Here is a 22850-nt window from a genome sequence, read left to right as displayed (position 1 = left end):
TGGGAAATCATAGCTCACTAACCTAATTGAGTTTTTTTAAGAGATGACAAAGTAAATTGAAGACATAGCGGTAGATGTCTATATATAAGGTTTTGCATGGTAGACTGGTTAGATCACATAGAGTCCACAGGGAACTAACCAATTGGATACAAAATTGGCTTGAGGGTAGGAGATGGAGGGAGGTCGTGGGGGAGGTGGGGGTGGGGAATGTTTTTCAGACTGGAGGCTTGTGACCAGTGACTTGTGCCACAAGGATCAGTGCTATGTCCACTTCTTTTCGTCCTTTCTATGAATGATTTGGTTGTGAGTGTCGGGTTTATGGTGTGACGATGCTGTTCCTTTAACAAAGTGAGGTTGTCCTTGGTTTTTTCCAAAAGTGTTGTATGCGGCAGAGTTGCCAAGATGTCTGGATTCATTTACTTGAAGAAGCTTTAAAGTTTTAAAAAAATCACTTGTACAATGAAAGTGAGTGGCCAGTTTTCCCAGCTCAGCTTGTTTCTTGTTTGTTTTGGGTTTTCAGCATAAAGTCATAGAGATGGACAGCATGGAAACAGACCCTTCGGTCCAACCTGTCCATGCCGACCAGATATCCCAACCCAATCTAGCCCCACCTGCCAGCCCCTGGCCCATGTCCCCCCAAACCCTTCCTATTCATATACCCATCCAAATGCCTCTTAAATGTTGCAATTGTACCAGCCTCCACCACATCCTCTGGCAGCTCATTCCATACATGTACCACTCTCTGTGTGAAAAAGTTGCCCCATAGATCTCTTCTATATCTTTCCCCTCTCACCTTAAACCTATGCCCTCTAGTTCTGGACTCCCTGACCCCAGGGAAAAGACTCTGCCTATTTACCCTATCTGTGCCCCTGTTCAGAGCTGCTGGTCAGTTCTTAGCTGGGAATCTGAAAGAAACAGCGACATGGAAGAAGGTGTTTCATGCTGAATCCCTCTGACATCTCTCTCTCCCCTGTAAGACCCTGTGTTTGATTTTACCATTTTTTGCCAAGGGGTGTTTATGGGGATTGTCGCAGGAATTTGGAACAGCATCTTAATGATGCTGGGATAGTCTGTTGGGTTTTTGGATAGATTGTTATTCTGTATTCCGTTCTCTTTTATTTGTATTTCATTCATAACTAGAAAGGTCGGCTCTGGGCTACCTTCTTGAAGTGTTTTGGGGTGTTCTGGCCAAGTCTACACAAAACTAGGGACTCATTGTGGGATTTGTTCTCCAGTTCCGATTTGGGATTAGGGTTGCTGGACTCAAAGGCAGCAAGTAGTAGGTATTAGTGTCTTTTGTTCAGGGTGTTGATTTCGGTTGGTTTGAACAGTGTTTGGGATAGCAATTGTTCTTCCAGTCACTAAGAGTCTACTGGGGGTGAACTTTGGAAGCGATAGAAATGGTGAATAAATCTAAGCTGCTGGAATTAGCAGACAATCTGGAGTTAGAGCTGCCTCCTTCCATGAGGAAATTACAGTATTAATTACAGTAATAGCTCAGCACTTAAATTTGCTGGAAACACCATCAGAATCTTTAGAAATGGCTAAAATGTAATTGAAAATTAAGCAGCTTGAGTTAGATTACTTACAGTGTGGAAACAGGCCCTTCGGCCCAGCAAGTCCATACCAACCCTCCACAGATCAACCCACCCAGACCCATTCCCCTGCAGGCACTTTAACATGGCCAATTCACCTAAACTGCACATCTTTGGACTGTGGGAGGAAACTCATGTAGACACAGGGAGAATGTGCAAACTCCACACAGACAGTTGCCCGAGGCAGGAATTGAACCCAGGTCTCTAGCGCTGTGAGGCAATAGTGCTAACCACTGTGCCACTGTGCCACCCAGGCAAAAGACTAGGAAAAGGCGAAAGAAATGAAACTTTGAATTATGATTAAAAGCAGAGGAAAGAGAAAAGGAACAAATCACTTTAGCAGAACAAAAAGGAGAGAGAGAGGGGAGAGAAGAAGAAAGAGAGGGAGTTTGAACTTCAGATATTGGCACTTAGACGGGAAAGTCAGCTCAAAAAGATGAAGATGAAGGCTGAAGGTAAGCTTACTGAGAAGGAGTGAGGATGAGCAAATCCGTGAGAACCAAAGGCCTGGTCAGAATCTGTTTAAATATATTCACATGACACAGATGATCCAAGATGGTGGCGATCTGAGGTCTGCTTTGCTGAGCTTTGCATCTCAACTCAGGCAAAGTAGTACTCTCACCTCCCCACTTAAGTTATTTCTGTGGAAAATTTGGCATTTAGAGTTGTAGAACTTGTATAAATTTAGTATAAAGTCTGTTCTATTAAAGAAATATGACAAAAGGCAAAGGTTCCAACAAGTCCCAACACACGAGGCACTCACCGGAAACGTCGGACACTTCCACAGCCGCAGTCTATTAGAGTCGCTTACCCACCAGGCCCTGGCTACGGAGTTTGTGAAACCGCGAGACATGATTGAGTCAACGAGGAGAAGTTCCGCGGTTAGGCTGGACTCAATTGTGGCCATGCCCCACAAGCACAAGGAGCAGCTGGAAGGTCTTGGATGCCGAATTGAAGAAGTTGAAAGAAGAACTGCAGCTTCGGAGACCGTGATCAACTCTTCAAAGGAAAGGATTCAAGTACTGGAGAAGCAAGTCCTTCCCTTACTGGAAAAAGTCGACGACCTTGAGAACAGAGGTAGGCGGAAGAATCTCCGCATCGTGGGGTTACCGGATGGAGTAGAAGCTGACCAGCCAGCGAGCTTCTTTGAAAGCTGGTTCTTGGTCTGGAGGCCGAGTCTGACTGGGTGAAAGTTGAGGGCTCATCGGGTCGCAGTGCGCAGGCCCAGCTCAGACCAGCACCCTCGCACAGACCTAGTATGACTCCACAGTTGCAGTGACAATGTTAATGTTATGGAAGCCTTCAGAATAAAGGCAAAGGATCCACAGGCTCTGACTTACAAAGGTTCCAAGATAATGTTTTTTCATGACTTCTCTGCAGCTGTTATTCGTAAAAGGAAGTCCTTTGATAAAGCCAAGAGAAGACTGAGAGACCTTGGTATCCAGTATTCTCTGAGATATTAGATTAGATTAGATTAGATTAGATTAGATTAGATTAGATTACTTACAGTGTGGAAACAGGCCCTTCGGCCCAACAAGTCCACACCGCCCCGCCGAAGCGCAACCCACCCATACCCCTACATTTACCCCTTACCTAACACTATGGGCAATTTAGATTGGCCAATTCACCTGACCCTGCACATCTTTGGACTGTGGGAGGAAACCGGACCGCCCGGAGGAAACCCATGCAGACACGGGGAGAATGTGCAAACTCCACACAGACAGTCGCCTGAGGTGGGAATTGAACCCAGGTCTCATATCCAGCGATGCTTCATATCACTTATGATGGGTCTGTGTGTTCACTTCAGAAAAAGTGAAAAATGTTTGGATACTTCAAAATAAATCGGATAACTTAAATGATGTGGACAACTGTGTTTCTTTTTCCTTTCCTTTCTCTCTCTCCTCCTCTTAAAGAAAATGTTTCTGAACTTTTTCTGATATTAATGGGTGTTAATGTATATTTGGGGATGGTAGAGTGTCTACTTTTAAATTTCTGGTTAATTTTTTTTCTCTCTCTCCTTTTTTGGCCTGAGCCTGGGATGTGGCTCAAGCTAGAAGGAGTTATGAAGGTGTTTTGGAGAGATGTAAGTGCCCCCTGTGGGCAGGGGGTAGAGCCCCTTATTAAGTGGTATGGTGGCTCAGTGGTTAACACTGCTACTTTACAGTGCCAGGGACCTGGGTTCGATTCCCGCTTCGGGCAACTGTCTGTGTGGAGTTTGCACATTCTCGCCGTGTCTGCATGGGTTTCCTCCCACAGTCCAAAGATGTGCTGGTTAGGTGAATTAGCCATGCTAAATTACCCATAGTGTTAGGTGCATTGGTCTGGGTGGGTTGCTCTTCAGAGGGTCAGTGTGGGCTTGTTGGGCCGAAGGGCCTGTTTCCACACTGTGGGAATCTTAAAAAAAAAGTGCCATTTAGTTTGTTGGCTGTTTTACATACGTAGATATTAGTATGTTAGTTGTAGTAGTTTTAGTTTGTATTTTTTCGGTTTCATGAGTCTTTTTTATGCTCAGTAATTGATACGTCAAACTCTTCCTTTTTTTTGGAGTTCAAACGATGTTAGAGAGAGTCATGGCTAATTGTATCCTCAAATGGTGTACCTGGAATATAATAGGGAGCCATTCACCAGTTAAGAGGAAAAAGGTGCTTTCTAACCTTGAAAGGAGAGGGTGGGCCTTGCACTTTTGCAAAAGATGCATCTCGATGATAAGGAACATCTGAAATTGCACAATGGGTTTGATCAGGTGTACTCCTCCTCCTTTAATGCTCGAAGCAGGGGAGTTTATTATTAGGAAAAATCTTTCATTTAAGTTGCTAGATCAGATTAAAGATGAGTATGGAGTATTGTCATTCTTAAAGCCTCAATACATGGAGAAGAGTATGGTAGTTTGAATGTTTATTGTCCCCTAGCACACCCCTTTAATTTTTGGTAGATGCATTCTCTAAACTGATGGGTCTTGCGCTGCAGCAGATAATTATAGGGCAAGACTTTAATTGCCTCATGGACCCTGCAATGAATAGAGTGCCTAGAAGCCCAACACTTTCTTTACATTCTAAGCAACTAGTGGACTAGTGGGATTGGTGGATGTCTGGATGTGTCTCCACCCCATGGGTAGGGACTTTATGTTCTTTACTAATCCGCACAAGTGTCATTCTAGGATTGATCTTTTCCTAACCCTGCATTATCCTTGGATTTGGTAACATCCTATACAATTGGAAATATCACTATTTCCAACCACGCTGCAGTATGTTTAGAGACTGAGGTTCAGGGCAAAATTGCAGTCTCTCGGCACTGGCAAATGGATCGCTTTATTCTTAAGGACAGTAAGTTAATTGAATATTTCTTCAGTGAATTTAAGGTATTTTAGACACCAATCTGCACGTGGCCAGTAACCCATTTATTCTTTGGGAGACTGCTAAGGCTTGTTGCAGGGGGATAGTTATTACTTTCTCTGCCAGTTGGAAATAGTAGAAGGGGGAGCAGCAATGCCTTCTTGAAGCGCAGTGGAAGGCAGCCAAGAAGGTTTATTTTGATAAGCCATCAGTGGCTAAGCTGCAGCAGGTTACAGCTCTTCCATCCATCTTGAAGTCCACGCTTACACAGACAGCAAGGAAGGAACCTTCTTTTGCGAAACAATGACTGTTTGAACGCGGTGATAGGCTGGGCAGGTAGCTAGCATATCTTGCCAGGAGAAAGAATGTCCCCCATAATCCATTACCTCAATTAGGGATGGGACTGGGATGGTCACTTGTGATTCTAAAAAGATCAATGCCTCATTTCGGAAATTTTATTTTGAACTGTACCAGTCTGGAGGTTGTGAGAATGGATGGGCCAAGGTGAAGTCTTTCTTTAAGAACCTGGATCTTCCAGGTGTTACCTCTGAACAGGCGTCTTTCCTTAATGCCCATTTAACAGTGCAAGAGGTACAGGACATAGAACATAGAACATAGAAAAATACAGCGCAGTACAGGCCCTTCAGCCCTCGATGTTGCGCCGACCGAAGCCTACCTGACCTACACTAGCCCAATAACCTCCATATGCTTGTGCAATGCCTGCTTAAATGACCATAAAGAGGGAGAGTCCACCACTGCTACTGGCAGGGCATTCCATGAACTCACAACCCGCTGAATAAAAAATCTACCCCTAACATCTGTCCTATACCTACCACCCCTTAATTTAAAGATGTGTCCCCTAGTAACAGCTGACTCCATACGCGGAAAAAGGTTCTCACTGTCAACCCTATCTAAACCCCTAATCATCTTGTACACCTCTATCAAATCTCCCCTAAACCTTCTTTTCTCCAATGAGAAAAGTCCCAAGTGCCTCAGCCTTTCCTCAGGTGAAACAGATGCAGAGTGGAAAGGCACCTGGCTCTGATGGTCATTCTAGCAAGTTCTACAAAGAATTTTTAAATGTATTGTCAGGGTCAATGTTAGGCATGTATAATTACTCGTACAGCTACAATTGCCTCCCGCCATTCTTAAAAGAGGCTAATATTTCTTTCTTTAGAAAGGGAAGACCCTAGAAGAATATGCCTCCTATAGGCCCATCTCACTTTTAATTTCTGATTTTAAAATTTTGTCTAAGATTCTTGCATTAAGATTGGAAACTGTGCTACCTTCCATTGTTAAAGATGACCAGACTGGTTTTATAAAGGGCCCTAGATCCTCTAATAATGTTAGAAGGCTGCTGAATATGGTTCAGGGATTAATGGTTTCCTTCGATGCAGAAGAGGCATTTGATGGGGTCGAGTTGCCAAATCTTTTTTATTCCCTTGAACGATTTGGATTGGGGGAGGTTTTTATTAGGTGGGTGAGGGTCCTCTATAGTGATTCTCTGCTGGCGGCCCTCACCAATGGTGTGAGATCTAGTAATTTTAATATTTGTAGGGGCAGTCGACAAGGCTGTCCTCTCTCACCATTACATTTTAGACTGGTGATTGAGCCGCTGGCAAGGCTATCTGGAGGGATCCTATTATAGCTGCCCCAGAAGTAGGGTCAAAATCGCATAAGATCATGTTATATGCGGATGATGGTCTTGTTTTTTTTTGTCAAATCCAGTGGTCTCAGTACTCCATTTGATACAATGTATTGATTTTTGTTGAGCTCCTTTTTGGGTTATAAGATTAATTCCTCAAAATCAGAGGCCATGGGGGTCTTAGAAGAATATTTGATGTGGACAGTGAATTATACGGGGATTTTCTTTATTTAGGCATCTTTGTTACTCCTGTCTTCGATCAGTTGATTAAGGTCAATTTTTGCCCATTTGTTTGACAGGATTAAGCAAGATCTTGAGTGATAGCAAGTGCTTCCAATATTCTAAAATGAATGTCCGTCATAATTTGCTATACCCTATACGAATGTTCTCCTTAATTTTTCTGAGGCAAACATTCAGTGACTTAATGGATGGTTTAGCTTCTTTATTTGGCACCTCTTATTAAGCTGGCTAAATTGCAGTTGCCTCATGGGTTGGGGGAAATGGACCTCCTGGATATTAAAAGATATCAATTAAGTTCCCCTCTATCCTTCCCTTCTATCCTTCCCAGTGACTGGGTTTGTGAGGTCCCGGTGTCAATATGGCTAGATATTGAGGCCTCCCAGGCAAAATGTCCCCTCGTTAGCCTGTCGTTCATAGATAAAGACAGTTAAGGAAAATAGCTGTAATCTGAAAATTATTAATACTGTTAAGGCATGGAGGGCAATGCGGCAAAGTGAGGGTAATACATCCAAAACATCCTTTCTTACCCCCATAGCTGGTATGCTGGACTCTCAGCTGGAGATAATGGACCCTGTATTTAAGCTTTGGGCAGCTAAGGGAATCTCCTGTTTGGGGGATTTATTTGAAGATGAAATAATAATGCTCTTTGACCAAATAATCCATTAGTATGGTTTAGCTAGCAGAGACCTTTTTCTTTTTTTCAGGTCAGGGATTTTATTCAAAAAGGGACCACGCTTTTGACTGATCCCTACTGATCTCTTACAAAGAGGATGCTTCATGCTAAAAGTGCATCTCTATTAGCACTCTTTATCATATGTTAGGGGGTGATCTTTCAGATGACATTGAGTGACTTTTTGGGGTTTGGGAGAAAGAACTAGGGGTTGAGGTCTCTAAGGAGACATGGGAGGACGTTTGCGAAAAAGTGAGGAAAATTTCAATCTATAATAGGACCCATGCCATGCAGCTAAAGATTCTGCATAAGGTCCATTTGACCCTAGACAATGTCTCAAAATTTAAGGTGGGAGTATCTTCATTATGTCCTAAGTGCAAAATAAGTATTGGTACTCACTCATTGTCTGTGGTCTTGCTGCAGACTCCGCACATATTGGAGTGCTCCGCACATATTGGAGTGCCAGGAATTATAAGAATTATAAGAAGGTCTTGAGGACCGAGGTTAAGATGGACCCTATCTCTCTACTCCTGGGCCTACCCAATATATCTTCTCTAGACACTCATGGGAAAAAAATGTTTTTAATACCCACATTTTGTGTAAGGAAAAATATTCTAATTTGTTGGGTCTCTGAAAGCCCCCGGGTCTGTCAGGTTGGCATAGGCTAATCATGGAACATATTCCTTTGGATTTTTTGATGAATGCGGTACACTAGTAAATAGAATTTTTTTATCGGATATAGCAGCCCTTTTTGGACTATCTGGATGTAGATTTATCCGCCATCTTAACTAGGGCTTTTGTGTAGCCATGACGATCCAATTTAGTGAACTTATGCCCTTGAAGGGAGAATTTCGAATAAACTAGTGTGTATTACTCAATGCTCTCGGACATCAGGAGCTAATGTTTTGTTGTGTTGAGCTGTTTTATTTATTTATTTATGACTTTTATTGATTTGCTTATTTTGTACATGAGTATAGTTGTGTTTTGTTTGTGTTGTTGTCCTCTGTTTTTGTTTTATTTATATATAGGGTAATGTTTAGCGTAAGTTTTGTAATTTTATAAAAAAAGTTCTCTTTTCATTAAAAATATCTATTCAAAAATATTCACACTGCCTAAATTTGAGAAAGATGTAGAAGCCTTTTTCAACTCATTTGAGAAGGTGGCTAAACAAATGCAGTAGCCAGCGACCATGTGGGTTTTGTTGATCCAAATAAAACCTGTCGGTAGAGCTAGTGAGGTATTTGCATCACTATCAGAGGAGGTATTTGGGGCATATGAGAAGGTGAAAAAAGCCATTTTACACATGAGCTTGTGCCAGAAGCCTACAGACAGTTTTTCAGGAATCTAAGGAGGGACCCTGGTGAATTCCTACGTTGAGTTTGGAAGGATCAAACAAAGTAATTTTAATAGGTGGATAAGGGCATTAAAAATAGAGCAAACCTATGATGCTCATAGACGATTATTTTGGAGGAGTTCAAAAATTCACTTCCTGAGGTAGTGAGAACTCATGTGGAAGAGCAGTGGAAGTTAAAACGGCAAGGTTAGCAGCTGAAATGGCTGATGATTGAGTTGGTTCATAATTCAAAGTTTGGCTTCCAGAATCAATTTCAATCCATAAGGGATCGAAATTGGGAAAAAGAGAAATCTCCATGTGGAAAGGAAAGGTAGATCTTGGTGACGATCATAAGGATAACTTACCACAGGGTAAAAAGGGAACCCTTGGAGGGGGGACAGAAGTTAAAAAGCTTCGGTGTTTTCACTGCAATAAATTGGGCCACATGAAATCACAGCATTATGGATTAGGAAAAGCACTGGAAAGCCAGATGTGGGAAAAGAGGATAAGCCAGTGAATTTTGTTGGAGTGGTAACTGAAAGCACAGTGGAGGTTAGAAAGCTGCACCAGAATGTACAGCTGGTCAGAGGTTGGTTCAGGCAGAAATGCCAGATCTTCTTTAACCATATACCCGTGAAGGTACGGTTTACTCACATAGGCCAGGAGCAGCAGGTAAAGAGGTTACAATATTAAGAGATAAAGGGTCCTTGCAAACTTTGGTGTTGAAAGATGAGGAGATATGTACCTCTGAAGGGATATTCCCAGAAAAAAAGTGCTAGTAATAGAATTTCATGGTGAGACAAGAAGTGCTCAATTTATGTAGAATGAGTTTAAAGTGTCCAGTGAAGAGTGGAGAAGTCGTGGTGGGAGTACTGGACAAACTCTCAGCTCCAGGAATACAGTTTGTCCTTGCTAATGATGTAGCTGGTTCACTGGTAGGAGTGCTGCCTACTATGTTTGAAAAGCCAGTGGAAACTAAGGCAATGGAACTATTGCAGGACATATATCCTGGGATTTTTCTCAACCATGTGGTAACAAGGACACAAAGTCACCAGTTGAAACAGGAGAGATTAAAGTGTACAGATAGGAAAGTTGAAGTGGAATTAGCAGAGAACCTGTTTGATCAAATGGTTGAGACAAACCAGGAGCATATAGATGACATAACAGACCTCTTTAGTTCGGAGAAATTAACTGAGTTATAGCAAAAAGATCAGAAACTAAACCAATTGTATCAAAAAGCATTCACAGAAGAATCTAGATGTATTCTGGTCTGCTCCTATCTTAAGAATGATATCTTAATGAGGAATTGGTGACCATCACATATTCAGGCAGATGAGAAATGAGTAGAAATTCATCAAATCATATTGCCAATGGTTTATAAAAAGGTGTTGCAGGTGGCACATGAACTACCAGTAGGGGGTCATTTAGAGGAGTAAGACAAACCCAAGCTGAAATACAAAAACATTTTTACTGACCTGGACTGCACAAGGATGTAGTTGAATTTTGCCAGATATGTCATACATGTCAGGTAATCAGAAAACCACAGACAATAATAAAATCCACACCTTTAATAGGTATTCTTGGTTTTTGAGGAACCTTTTACAAGAGTCTTAATTGATTGCAGAGGAACCTTACCTAAAACAAAAAGTGGGGTTCAGAAATTATTAACAATAATGGATGTATCCACTAGACATCCAGAGGCTATACCATTATGCAATATCTCATTTAAAAGGATTGCAGAGGAGTTACTCAAATTTTTCACTAGATATGGACTACCCACAGAGATACAATCAGATTAAGGGTCAAACTTCACAACAACATTATTCAAGGAAATTATGTTCAGCTGAGGAATAAAACAATTCAAATTGACTGCATACCATCCAGCGTCACAGGGAGTGATAGAAAGGTGGCATCAGACATTAAAGATCATGTTGAGGGTTTATAGCCAAGACTCTCCAGATGATTGGGATAAAGGAATTCCGTTTGTACTTTTTGGCATCAGAGATGCACCAAATGAATCGACTGGATTCAGTCGGAATGAGTTTTTTGGTGTGAAATGCTAGGACCGCTAGAGTTGATTAAGGAGAAATTGATGAGTCAGAATTCAGAGACCACATATTTGGAGTTTGTGTCACATTTTAGGGAACGGTTAAATAGAGTGGGACAGAATTTAAAAGTATCACAGCGTACAATGAAACAGGAAGCAGACAAGAAATCAAAAACTTGCAATTTTACTGTCGGAGATAAGGTGTTAGTGTTACTTCCAGTGATAGGTAAACTTTAAAAGCAATGATTTGGAGGTGCCGGTGTTGGATTGGGGTGTGCAAAGTTAAAAGTCACACAACACCAGGTTATAGTCCAACAGGTTTATTTGGAAGCACTAGCTTTCTGAGCGCTGCTCCTTCATCAGGTGGTTGTGGAGTATAAGATCGTAGGGCATAGAATTTATAGCAAAAGTTACAGTGTGATGTAACTGAAATTATATATTGAAAAAGACCCAGATTGTTTGTTAAGTCTCTCATCTTTTAGAATGGGCATGTTGGTTTCAGTTCTTTCATATGGAAATTCCAGAACTTCCTTAAAGTTACATTCTCAAGTGAACTTTAACAATAGGTGCCATGTTGGCCCAGATAATGCATTTAAGGTGTGAGGTGCCCTGTGTGAGGCTGTCTGTGCCCCAATGTTCAGACTGATTCTAATCTAAAAAAGGGATTTACAGAATTTTACATGTATTCATGCAGTTTTTGAACAAAATAACATATAATTCTGCAAGCTGAAATTCACCCTACAAACTTACATATGTGTGTCTGTAGGGGTTGAGTGTCTATGAGAGAGTGTGTGTATGTTTGTGTGTAAGCATAAAGGGGTGTGAGAGGGAACACGTGAGAGTGTAAGTGTGAGCATGTGAGAGAGAGCTTGTGAATGTGAGAAGATCTGTGTGAGTTATGGGTCTGTAGGAGTGTGTGTGTGTGTGTCTGTATGTCTATAGGGGTATCTGTGTATGTGTGTTAGTGTGTGTTTGTCTATCTGTGTAGTGGGGTCACCTGTTGTGTGAAGTGAAGTGAACCAAAGGTTCCGGTTGAGGCCATCCCCATGGGTACCCAACTTGGCTATCAGCCTCTGCTCAGTCACTTTGCATTGCTGCCTGTCCCAAAGCCGGCCTTGGAGGATGGTCACCTAAAGGTCCGAGGTCAAAGGTCCCGGACCACTGAAGTGTTCTCTGACTGGGAGGGAACATTAATGTCTGTTGATTATTGTGCGGGGTCCATTCAACCATTGCCATAGCCTCTGCTTGGTCTCACCAGTGTACCATGCTTCAGGGCATCCTTGCCTGCAGCGTATGAGATAGACAATGTTAGCTGAGTTGCATGAGTACCTGCTGCACACATGATGGGTGGTGTCTCCATGTGTAATGGTGGTATCCGTGTCAACACTCTGACACGAATTGCAATGTCTCCTGTGAAAAGGTTGTATGGTGTTGTCCTGAAAGTCGGGCAGTTTGCTGTGAACAATGATCTGTTTGTAGTTTGGTGGTTGTTTAAAAGCTTGGGGAAGGTCTTGGTGAGGTGCTCATCCTCATTGATAATGTGTTGCAGGTCATGAAGAACATGGCATAGTTTTTCAGCTCCTGGGAAGTACTAGACAATGAAGGGTACCCTGTCGGTTGTAGCTCGTGTCTGTCTCCTTAGGAGGTCATTACAGTTTCTTACTGTGGCATGTCGGAACTGGCGGTCGATGAGTTGAGCATTGTACTCTGTTCTTATGAGGGCATCTTCATTACTTTCAGATGCCTGTCACCTTCCTCCTCATCTGAACAGATCCTGTGTATGCATAGGGCTTGTCCATAGAAGATGGCTGTTTTAATATGTTTTGGGTGGAAGCTGGAGAAGTGTAGCATCGTGAGGTTATCTGTGGGTTTGCGGTAGAGTGAGGTGCTGAGGTGCCTATCCTTGATGGAAGTCCAAGAATGAGAAGATACGAGAGAGTAGTCCATGATGAGTTTGATGGTGGGATGAAACTCTTTGATATCACTCGTAGTTGTTTCAGTGACTCCTCACGGGGTCCAGAGGAAAAACATGTTGTCAATATGCCTGGTGTACAGTGTTGGTTGGAGGTCCTGCGTAGAGAAGAAGTCTTGTTCGAACCTCTGCCAGAAAATGTTGGTATATTGAGGTGCAAATTTAGTCCCCATGGCTGTTCCATGTGTCTGGATGAAGAAGTGGTTGTCAAAGGTGAAAATGTTGTGGTCAAGGATAAAGCAGATGAGTTGTAGGACAGTGCTTGGAGATTGGCAGCTGTTGGTCTTGAGTACTGAGGCTGTTGCCGCGATGCTGTCATCATGAGGGATGCTGGTGTAGAGTGCTGAAATGTCCATTGTGATAAGGAATGTTCCTGGCTTGACTGGTCCACGGATGCTGAATTTCTCTAAGAAATCTGTAGGGTCGCGATGGCCATCCCCTACCGACAAGCTCTACACATACACAGGATCTCTTCAGATGAGGAGGAACTTGACGGGCACTTGGAAGTACTCAAAGATGCTCTCATAAGAACGGGGTACGATGCTCAACTCGTCGATTGCCAGTTCCGACGTGCCGCAGCAAGAAACCGTAATGACCTCCTCAGGAGACATACACGCACTACAACTGAAAGGGTACCCTTCGTTGTCCAGTACTTCCCAAGAGTCAAAAACTACTCTTGTTCTTCACAGCCTGCAACACATTATCAATAAGGGTGAACACCTCGCCAAGACCTTCCCCACACCTCCAATTCTCGCCTTTAAACAGCCACCAAACCACAAACAGATCATTGTTCACAGCAAACTGCCGCTTTCAGGACAACTCCATACAACCCTGTCACGGTAGGCACTGCAAGACGTGTCAGAGTGTGGACACGGATACCACCATTACACGTGGGGACACCTCCCACTATGTACGCGGCAGATACTCATGTGACTCAGCCAACGTTGTCTATCTCATACGCTGCAGGCAAGGATGCCCTGAGGCCTGGTACATTGGTGAGACCGAGCAGAGACTACAGAAACGGATGAATAGACACCGCACAACAAACAACAGATAGGAGTATTCCCTCCCAATTGAAGAACACGTTAGCGGTCCAGGACATTCAACCTTGGACCTTCGGGTGACCACCCTCCAAGGCCGACTTTGGGACAGGCAACAATACAAAGTGATTGAGCAGAGGCTGATAGCCAAGTTGGATACCCATGGGGATGGCCTCAACTGGGATCTTGGGTTCATGTCACACTATAAATGACCCCACTGAACTGCACTACTCACACACAGACACACACACATATGCAGGCAGACACACGCAGGAAGTTGAACCTTCATCAGAAATATTCAACAGTTGAGTAGGAGACTTTGAGCTTGGTGTTGGCGTTACAACATTTCAATGTTTATGTTACCAATAATGTATCTGAGACAATCATATACACTGATCATAATCCATTGAAGTTTGTGGAGAAATTTAAGGACAAAAATGTATGTACAGTGAAGAAGATTATCTCCAAGTACAATGGGACCTTGACCAGATGGGCTCATGGGTCAAGGAGTGATAGATAGAGTTCAGATAAATTCCGATAAATGTAAGGTGTTGTATTTTGTTAAGGCAAGTGGTAAGTGGTAAGGTCCTGGGCAGCATTGCCGAATAAAGAGACTTAGGGATGCAAGTGCACAGTTCCTTGAAAGTGGAGTTGCAAGTAGACAGGGTGGTGAAAAAGGCCTTTGGCACGCTTACCTTCATTGGTCATAACATTGAGTATAGAAGTTGGTATATCATGTAGTAATTGTACAGGACATTGGTGAAGCCACTTTTGGAATACTACACACAGTTCTGACTGTCCTTCTAGAGGAAGGATGTTTTTAAACATGAGGGTATGGAAAAGACTTGCAAGGATGTTGCCTGTACTGGAGGGTTTGAGCTATAGGGAGAGGCTGAATAGGCTGGTGCTATTTTCCCTAGAGCATCAGAGAGTGAGGGGTGACGTTATAGAGGTTTATAAAATCACGAGAGACATGGAAACAGTGAATAGCCAAGGCCATTTTCCTAGGATGGGGGAATCCAAAACTAGAGGACATAGGTTTAAGGTGAGAGGGGAAAGATTTAAAAAGGACCTGAGGCAACTTTTTCACACACAGGATGGTGCATGTCTAGAATGAGCTGTGAGAGGAAGCAGTGGAGGCTGGTACAATTACACCATTTAAAAGATATCTGGATGCTATATGAATAGGAAGAATTTAGAGGAATGTGGGCAAAATGTTGGCAGATGGGACTAGATCAGATTGGGATGTCTGGTCAGTACAGATGAGTTGGACGAAAGAATGTTTGTTGGTGCTGTATGCCTCTGACTCTTGAAATATCTCGATACGAACCCTTTGCATGAGGAATAGAGAATAAGGATTTTAAAGAACAGTCAAAAAAGATGGAATGAGGTGATACATTAAAAGGACAGGCACTGGACGAGTAGTGAGGAGAAAACAAGGTAAGAGGGCAGCACCCGCACCTAGAACAATTTTGATGGAAAAAGTTGAAAATCTAGGCATGGAGCAATCGTTATTGCTGAAAAATCCAAGTTGCTGTCCAAGTCATGCTGTGGTTTATGGTTGGCAAGCCTCTGGTTTCTCAGAATAATTATTTTGGAATGAAACGTGGAGTCTGGCAACTCTCAAAGCTTGCCATAATTGGAAGTCTACTGTCACTTTTGTCTATTCATAGAAAAGGGCTGAGGTCACAAAAACAAAAAGCTATTAATTTGGTCTGCATGCTTCACAGTTTTGCATAAAACATCAAAATAAGACAAGGATCAACTTTTAAAATTTGCTGGACAGATTTGAGAATAATATTATGAGCAATGCTCCATAGTAAACAAGCAGGAGGCTGAAAGAACACAGCAAACCAGGCAGCATCTAGTAAATTATCCTCCTGATGCTACCTGGCAAGCTGTGTTCATCCAGCTTCTTGCTTGTCTACTTTGGATTCTAGCATCTGCATTTGTTTTGCCTCTAAATGAGCAATGCACCAGCGTTTTTATATTCAATGTAAAATCAACCCAATGAGAATGTTTAAACTCTCAGCAGGTTTAATATTGCTAAAAATAGTGGTTTGCTTCTACAGAAAAATTCAAGTACAGAGAATTTCTCAAAGCAGAGCATGAATAACACCAGCACCCGGAGAAACAGCTCATGTGAGAACGATGACATCTTCAAAACTGACATCTACCTTCCAACATATATTATCGTGTTTATTTTTGGATTTATTGAAAATGTCTTCTGTTTATACATATTCCTGAAGTTGTACAAGAGGAAGACTGCAATCAGCATCGTCACAGTGAACCTGGCAATATCGGATCTGCTCTTTGTCTGCACTTTGCCCTGGCGGGTTCACTATTATTTGAATGGTAGCAAGTGGAACCTTGCAGATTTTTTATGCGCATTCATGTCATATGCTCTGTACCTCAACATGTACTGCAGCATCTATTTTCTGACTCTCATGAGCATATTGCGCTACTTCGCTATAGTGCATCCACTGAAAGCTTTAATGTTTAGAAGTGTTAAATCTGTTCAAATCATATGTGTTGCAATATGGGTATTTGTGAGTATCACAGCAAGTCCTTTTCTAATACGTGGCAGTTACGTCAATGAAAATAACGAAACAAAATGCTTTTACCTCAAAGATGGGGTTGACTGTATAGTATTTACAATGAATTTACTTGCCCTGGTTGTGGGTTGTATTATTCCCTTCTTTATTATCATAATCTGTTACACATTAGTTGTTAAAGCCTTGCTAGTCTCTAAATCAAAACATCGCAAAAACATGAGCTCCCTCAGAAAAGCTATTGCTATGATTATTATTGTAATGGTTATATTTCTAACCAGTTTTCTGCCCTATCACATTCTCCGAACTGCCCACATTGCCATCAGCTTGAACCTGGGACATACTTCCCAAGCCAGTTGTTTTGTTCAGAAATGTGTTGTCATTACACTGTGTGGTGCAGCAATCAATTCCTGTTTAGATCCTTTTTTGTATTACTTTGCAGCAGAGACCTTCAGGGGCAAGGTAAGAACAATAATCAATAATGCATTCAGACGCGTGATGCATAATAGCTGAATCTATACTGCTATTCATTTGTATGTCTAATTAGAGTCATAGAGTTGTAGGGCAGGGAAATAGGCCCTTGCATCCAACGCATCCTTGCTGAGCAGAAATCCTAAATGAGTCCAGTCCCAGTGCCTGCACATGGCCCACATCCCTCTAATCCCTTCCTATTCTTGTACACACTGCTTGGAAAAAGTTGCCCACAGGGTTCCCTTTAAATCTTTCCCCTCTCACCTTAAACCTATGCTCTCTTGTTTTGGACTCCCCCACCTTAGGAAAAAGACCTTAGCAATTTGTCCTATCCATGCCCCTAATGATTTTATAAACCTCCAAATTTGCCTCTCAGCGTCCGCCGCTCTAGGGAATACAACCTCAGCCTCTCCCTCCAACCCTAGCAACATCCTTGTAAATCTTTTCTGCACCCTGTCAAGTTTAGCCATTTCTTTCCTGTAGCAGAGAGACTGGAGCTGAACGCAGTATTCCAAAACTGGGCTAACCAATGTCCTGGACAGCAGCAACATGACATCCTAACTGCTATACTGTGATTAATAAAGCTAAGTGGACCAAACAACTTCATTATCCTGTCTAACTGTGACTCCACTTTCAAGGAACTACGAACTGGCACCCTAAGGTCTCTGCAAGACAACACTCTTGTTATGACACGGGGGTGAGCCCCTTTGTTAATTAAACCAGACACCCAGAAAAGCTTGCCTCGTAATCTGTTAAAGTATGAGTGACAGAGTAACTACCATCAAGAGTAATTGCCATCGAGACAGACCCAAAAACACTCATACTTTAACAGATTACGAGGCACCCTCTCATATAAAATATACTCGCAGTAAAAGAAAGATGATTTCCCAAGGAGATCTTCAGCCAGAAGAAGAGATACCGACGACAGCAGCTGTATGATTTTGAAATTAAATTGATGTGTTTATTGGAACAACATATTGTTATAGAGTTGGAGGCAGATAATAAGCAGTTAAGAGAAGATGGGAATTTAGAGTTGTGAATAGTTGTTTAATGTTCACTTAGAGTTAAGGGATAAATTGATATTATTTTCTTTAAAAAGTGAAGTTTGGGAGTTCCCTGTCATTTGTATTTTAACAGATTACAAGAGAAGGTGAGCTTTTCTGGGTGTTTGGTTTAATTAACAGAGGGGTTCACCGCTGTGTTGGAACACTCTCCAGGGTCCTACCAGTAAGTCCTGCCCTGATTTGCCTTACCAAAATGCAACACCTCACCTAAATTAAACTTCACCTACCACTCCTAGGCCCATCTGATCAAGGTCTTGTTGTACTCTGAGATAACTTTCTTCACTGTCCAGTACTAAATCAATTTGCAAATGATACCAAAATTTTCTAACCATACCTCCTATATTCATATCCAAATCATTTATATAAATGACAAAAAGCAGTGGGTCCAGCATCAATCCTTGTGGCACATTGCTGGTAACAGGCTTCCAGTCTGAAAAGCAACACTGTGCCACCACCCTCTGTCTCCTACCTTAAAGCTAAATATGTATCTCATTGGCTAGTTCTCCCTGGATTCCATGTGCTCTAACCTTGCCATTCAGTCTACCATGTGGAACCTTGTCAAACACTCTACTGAAGTCCATATAGACAACATCCACTGCTCTGCCTTCATCAATCTACTCAAGTTAGTGACACATGATTTCCCATGCACAAAGCCATGTTTACTATCCCTCAACAGTCCTTACTAAACAGCATAATTCCTGTCCCTCAGAATCTACTTCAACAGCTTATCCACTGATGTAAGGCTCACAGGACTACAGTTCTCTGACATTTCCTTTTTTTAAATAGTGGCACAACATTAGCCACCCTCCAGTCTTCCAGAACCTTACCTGTGGCTATCTTTGATACAAATATTTCAATAAGAGGCCCAGAAGTCACTTCTGTAGCTTCCCACAAAGTTTTAAGGAACACCTGATCAGGTCCCATGTGTTTATCCAATTTTATGCACTTTAAGACGTAATATGGAAAGTTCTCAAGCTATCACAATCTATTTCCACAAGTTCTCTAGCTTCCATATCCTTCTCCACAGTAAATACTGATGCAAAATACTTGTTTAGCTTCTCACCCATCTCCTGTGGTTCCATAGGTAGGCAGCCTTGTTGAGTTTTAAGGGATCCTATTCTCTTTCCAGTTATTCTTTTGCCCTTCATGTATTTGTAGGATCCCTTTGGATTCTCTTTAACCCTATTTGCCAAAGCTATCTCATATTCTCTTTTTGCCTTCCTGATTTCCCTCTTGAGTATACTCCTACTGTCCTTACACTCCTCAAGGGATTCAATTGATCGCAACTGTCTATACCTACCATATGCTTCCTCCTCCTCCTTGACCAGAGCCTCAATTTCTCTAGTCATCCAGTTTTCCTTACACCTACCAGCCTTTCCTTTCACACTAACAGGAACATACTGTCTCTGCGTTCTCACTATCTCATTTTTTTGAAGGCATCCCACTTGCAAGTAGCCTCTCCAAATCAACTTTTGAAAGTTCTTGCCTGATACCATCAAAATTGGCCTTCTTTCAATTTAGAACTTTAACTTTTAGATCTGGTCTATCCTCTTCCAAAGCTACTTGAAAACTAATAAGATTATGATCACTGGCCCCAAAGTGTTCCCACACTGACCCCCCCAGTCACTTGCCCTGCCTTATTTCCAAAGAGAAGATCCAGTTTTGCTCCTTCTCTAGTTGGTATATCCACATACTGAATCAGAGCATTTTCTTGTGTACACACAATAAATTCCTCTCCATTCAAGCCCTTAATACAATGGCAGTATCATTCTATATTTGGGAAGTTAAAATCCCCTATCATTACATACAACACTATAATTCTTGCAAATATCAAAGATTGCCTTACAAATTTGCTTCACCATTTCCTGCTGACTATTGTAGGGACCTATAGTACAATCCCAATAAAGTAATTGTCCCTTTCTTATTTCTGAAATAATGTCACTGGACACATTCCTAGGAATATCCTCCCTAAATACAGCCATAATATTATCCCTAACATAAAATGCCACACTCCCACCTTTCTTGCCTCGCTCTCCATCTTTTCTATAGCCTCTCGACCTTAGAACATAAAGCTTCCAGTCCAGCACTTCCCTGTACATTTCTGTAAAAGCTATGATATCCCAATCCCATGTTCTCAACCATGTCCTGAGTTTATCTGCCTTACCTGCCAAGTGTCCTGCATCAAAATAAATGCAGTTTAATTTATCAGTCTTAACGTATTTTCTGCCTTGCTCTTGCCTGCCTTAACTACTTGATTTGCTCCTTTTCTCATCTGTACCAGCCTCAGATTGATCTCTTTCTCACTATTTCATTGGGGCCCACCACCACAACCTGCGCCCACTCCTCCCCCTCCACTTTACTAGATTAAAGCCTCCTGAGTAGCACTAGCAAATCTCCCACCAGGATATTGGTCTTCTTCAAATTCAAGTGCAACTCAGGCTTCTTATATTGGTGACTTCTGCCCCAGAAGACATTCCAATGATCCAAAGACTCAAATCCCTGCCCCCTGCACCAGCTCCTCAGCCACACAGTCATTTACACTGTTCTTCTATTCCTACACACACCAGCACGTGGCACCGTGATTAATACAGATATTGCTATCCTTGAGGACCTGCTTTTTAACCACTGTCTAATTTTATATATTCTCACTTCAGAACCTCGTCCCTTTCTCCACCCATGTCGGTGGTACCAATGTGTACAATGACCTTCTGGTCACTCTCTCCTATGAGAATATTCTGCAACCTCTCTGAGACATCCTTGACTCTGGTACCAGGGTGGCAATACACCATTCTGATATCTCACTGTCAGTTATAGACACGTCTACCTGTGCCCCAGACTAAAGAGTCCCCTATCACCATTGATAACTTGGATCCTGACATTCCTTAATAACCCTAGGACAAGTAGGTTAGACCAGGAAAACCCAGTGGATGTGGTCTATCTAGACTTCCAAAAGGCCTTTGATAAGGTGCCACACGGGAGGCTGCTGAGTAAGGTGAGGGCCCATGGTGTTTGAGGTGAGCTACTGGCATGGATTGAGGATTGGCTGTCTGACAGAAGGCAGAGAGTTAGAATAAAAGGTTCTTTTTCGGAATGGCAGCCGGTGACAAGCGGTGTCCCACAGGGTTCAGTGTTGGGGCCGCAGCTGTTCACGTTATATATTAATGATCTGGATGAAGAGACTGGGGGCATTCTAGCGAAGTTTGCCGATGATACGAAGTTAGGTGGACAGGTAGTACTGAGGAAGTGGGGAGGCTGCAGAAGGATCTAGACAGTTTGGGAGAGTGGTCCAGAAAATGGCTGATGAAATTCAACGTGAGCAAATGTGAGGTCTTGCACTTTGGAAAAAAGAATACAAGCATGGACTACTTTCTAAACGGTGAGAAAATTCGTAAAGCCAAAGTACAAAGGGATCTGGGAGTGCGAGTCGAGGATTCTCTAAAGGTAAACATGCAGGTTGAATCCGTGATTAAGAAAGCGAATGCAATGTTGTCATTTATCTCAAGAGGCTTGGAATATAAAAGCAGTGATGTGCTACTGAGCCTTTATAAAGCTCTGGTTAGGCCCCATTTAGAATACTGTATCCAGTTTTGGGCCCCACACCTCAGGAGGGACATACTGGCACTGGAGCGTGTCCAGCGGAGATTCACACGGATGATCCCTGGAATGGCAGGTCTAACATATGAGGAACGGCTGAGGATCCTGGGATTGTATTCATTGGAGTTTAGAAGGTTAAGGGGAGATCTAATAGAAATTTACAAGATAACACATGGCTTGGAAAGGGTGGATGCTAAGAAATTGTTTCCATTAGGCAAAGAGACTAGGACCCGTGGGCAGAGCCTTAAAATTAGAGGGGGTAAATTCAGAACAGAAATGCGGAGACATTTCTTCAGCCAGAGAGTGGGGGGCCTGTGGAATTCATTTCCACGGAGTGCAGTGGAGGCCGGGACGCTAAATGGCTTCAAGGCCGAGATTGATAAATTCTTGATGTCACAAGGAATTAAGGGCCACGGAGAGAATGCTGGTAAGTGGAGTTGAAATGCCCATCAGCCATGATTAAATGGCGGAGTGGACTCGATGGGCCGAATGGCCTTACTTCCACTCCTATGTCTTATGATGAGAGCACAGGTTTGTCCTTTTCTTCAAGATACAAATGAATGAAAGGAGACACTATGGTTCTTTTCCAAAACTGAAGAATTCAATTCCACATCCAATTGATGTTGATGTTCAAATATATAACACATAGTGAAAGACACATTTTATTGTGTAAAATTGACTTTTGTCTATACCAAATAAATGGAATTGTGTAAAGCATACCATTTATTCCATAAGTGTATACTTTTGAATCTGTACACTGTTGTAACATTTTACTACATTTATATGTCTTTATTTTTTATTCTAAATTTGCCCTGTTATCAATTCATTTTTAAATAAAAAACTTGAATAAAAAATTTGTCTCCACAAACTTGAGTCTTACTGGAGGAACTTGAATAACACTATCCATTCTGTTCTTGCTATTTATAATTGTTATTGAATCTTGTCTTAACAATGGGGTAGAGGAGTTTTATATATTAACTGTTCCCCAAATGTAGTTGCTTCAAATACCATGACACAGTTTTGCCTGTAGATACTTCAAGGTAATTGTTGACATTGGATGCTTAATTTTTAATTGTTAAACCTTGAGTCTTCTTAACACTGTAACTAGTGAAAGAATGTTCAGTTAAATGGAGGGACAAGAATAGTTAGGTTTGCTCTTAAAACAAACCCTAAAGCTTTCTATAGGTATATCAGGAATAAAAGAATGACTAGAAAAAGATTTAGGGCCAATCAAGGATAGTATTGGGAAGTTGTGCGTGGAGTCCAAGGAGATAGGGGAAGTGCTAAATGAATAT

General features: G+C 42.1%; 1 protein-coding gene across 1 annotated transcript in view; it reads left to right on the top strand.

Annotated features, from left to right (window-relative positions):
- LOC140486021 (cysteinyl leukotriene receptor 1-like) overlaps window positions 1–22304 on the top strand; it is a 47136-nt gene extending 24832 nt beyond the window's left edge. Inside the window, exon 3 of the mRNA XM_072584559.1 lies at window positions 15947–22304. Coding sequence (XP_072440660.1) covers window positions 15983–16939 — 957 coding nt within the window. The 5' untranslated portion in view covers window positions 15947–15982 and the 3' untranslated portion in view covers window positions 16940–22304. The remainder of the gene's footprint in view (window positions 1–15946) is intronic.
- The last annotated feature ends 546 nt before the right edge of the window (window positions 22305–22850 follow it).

Source organism: Chiloscyllium punctatum, chromosome 15 (genome assembly GCF_047496795.1).
Source record: "Chiloscyllium punctatum isolate Juve2018m chromosome 15, sChiPun1.3, whole genome shotgun sequence".
Taxonomy (NCBI): domain Eukaryota; kingdom Metazoa; phylum Chordata; class Chondrichthyes; order Orectolobiformes; family Hemiscylliidae; genus Chiloscyllium; species Chiloscyllium punctatum.
Note: the sequence above shows the minus strand (reverse complement) of the source record. Positions and strands in the feature narration are given on the sequence as shown.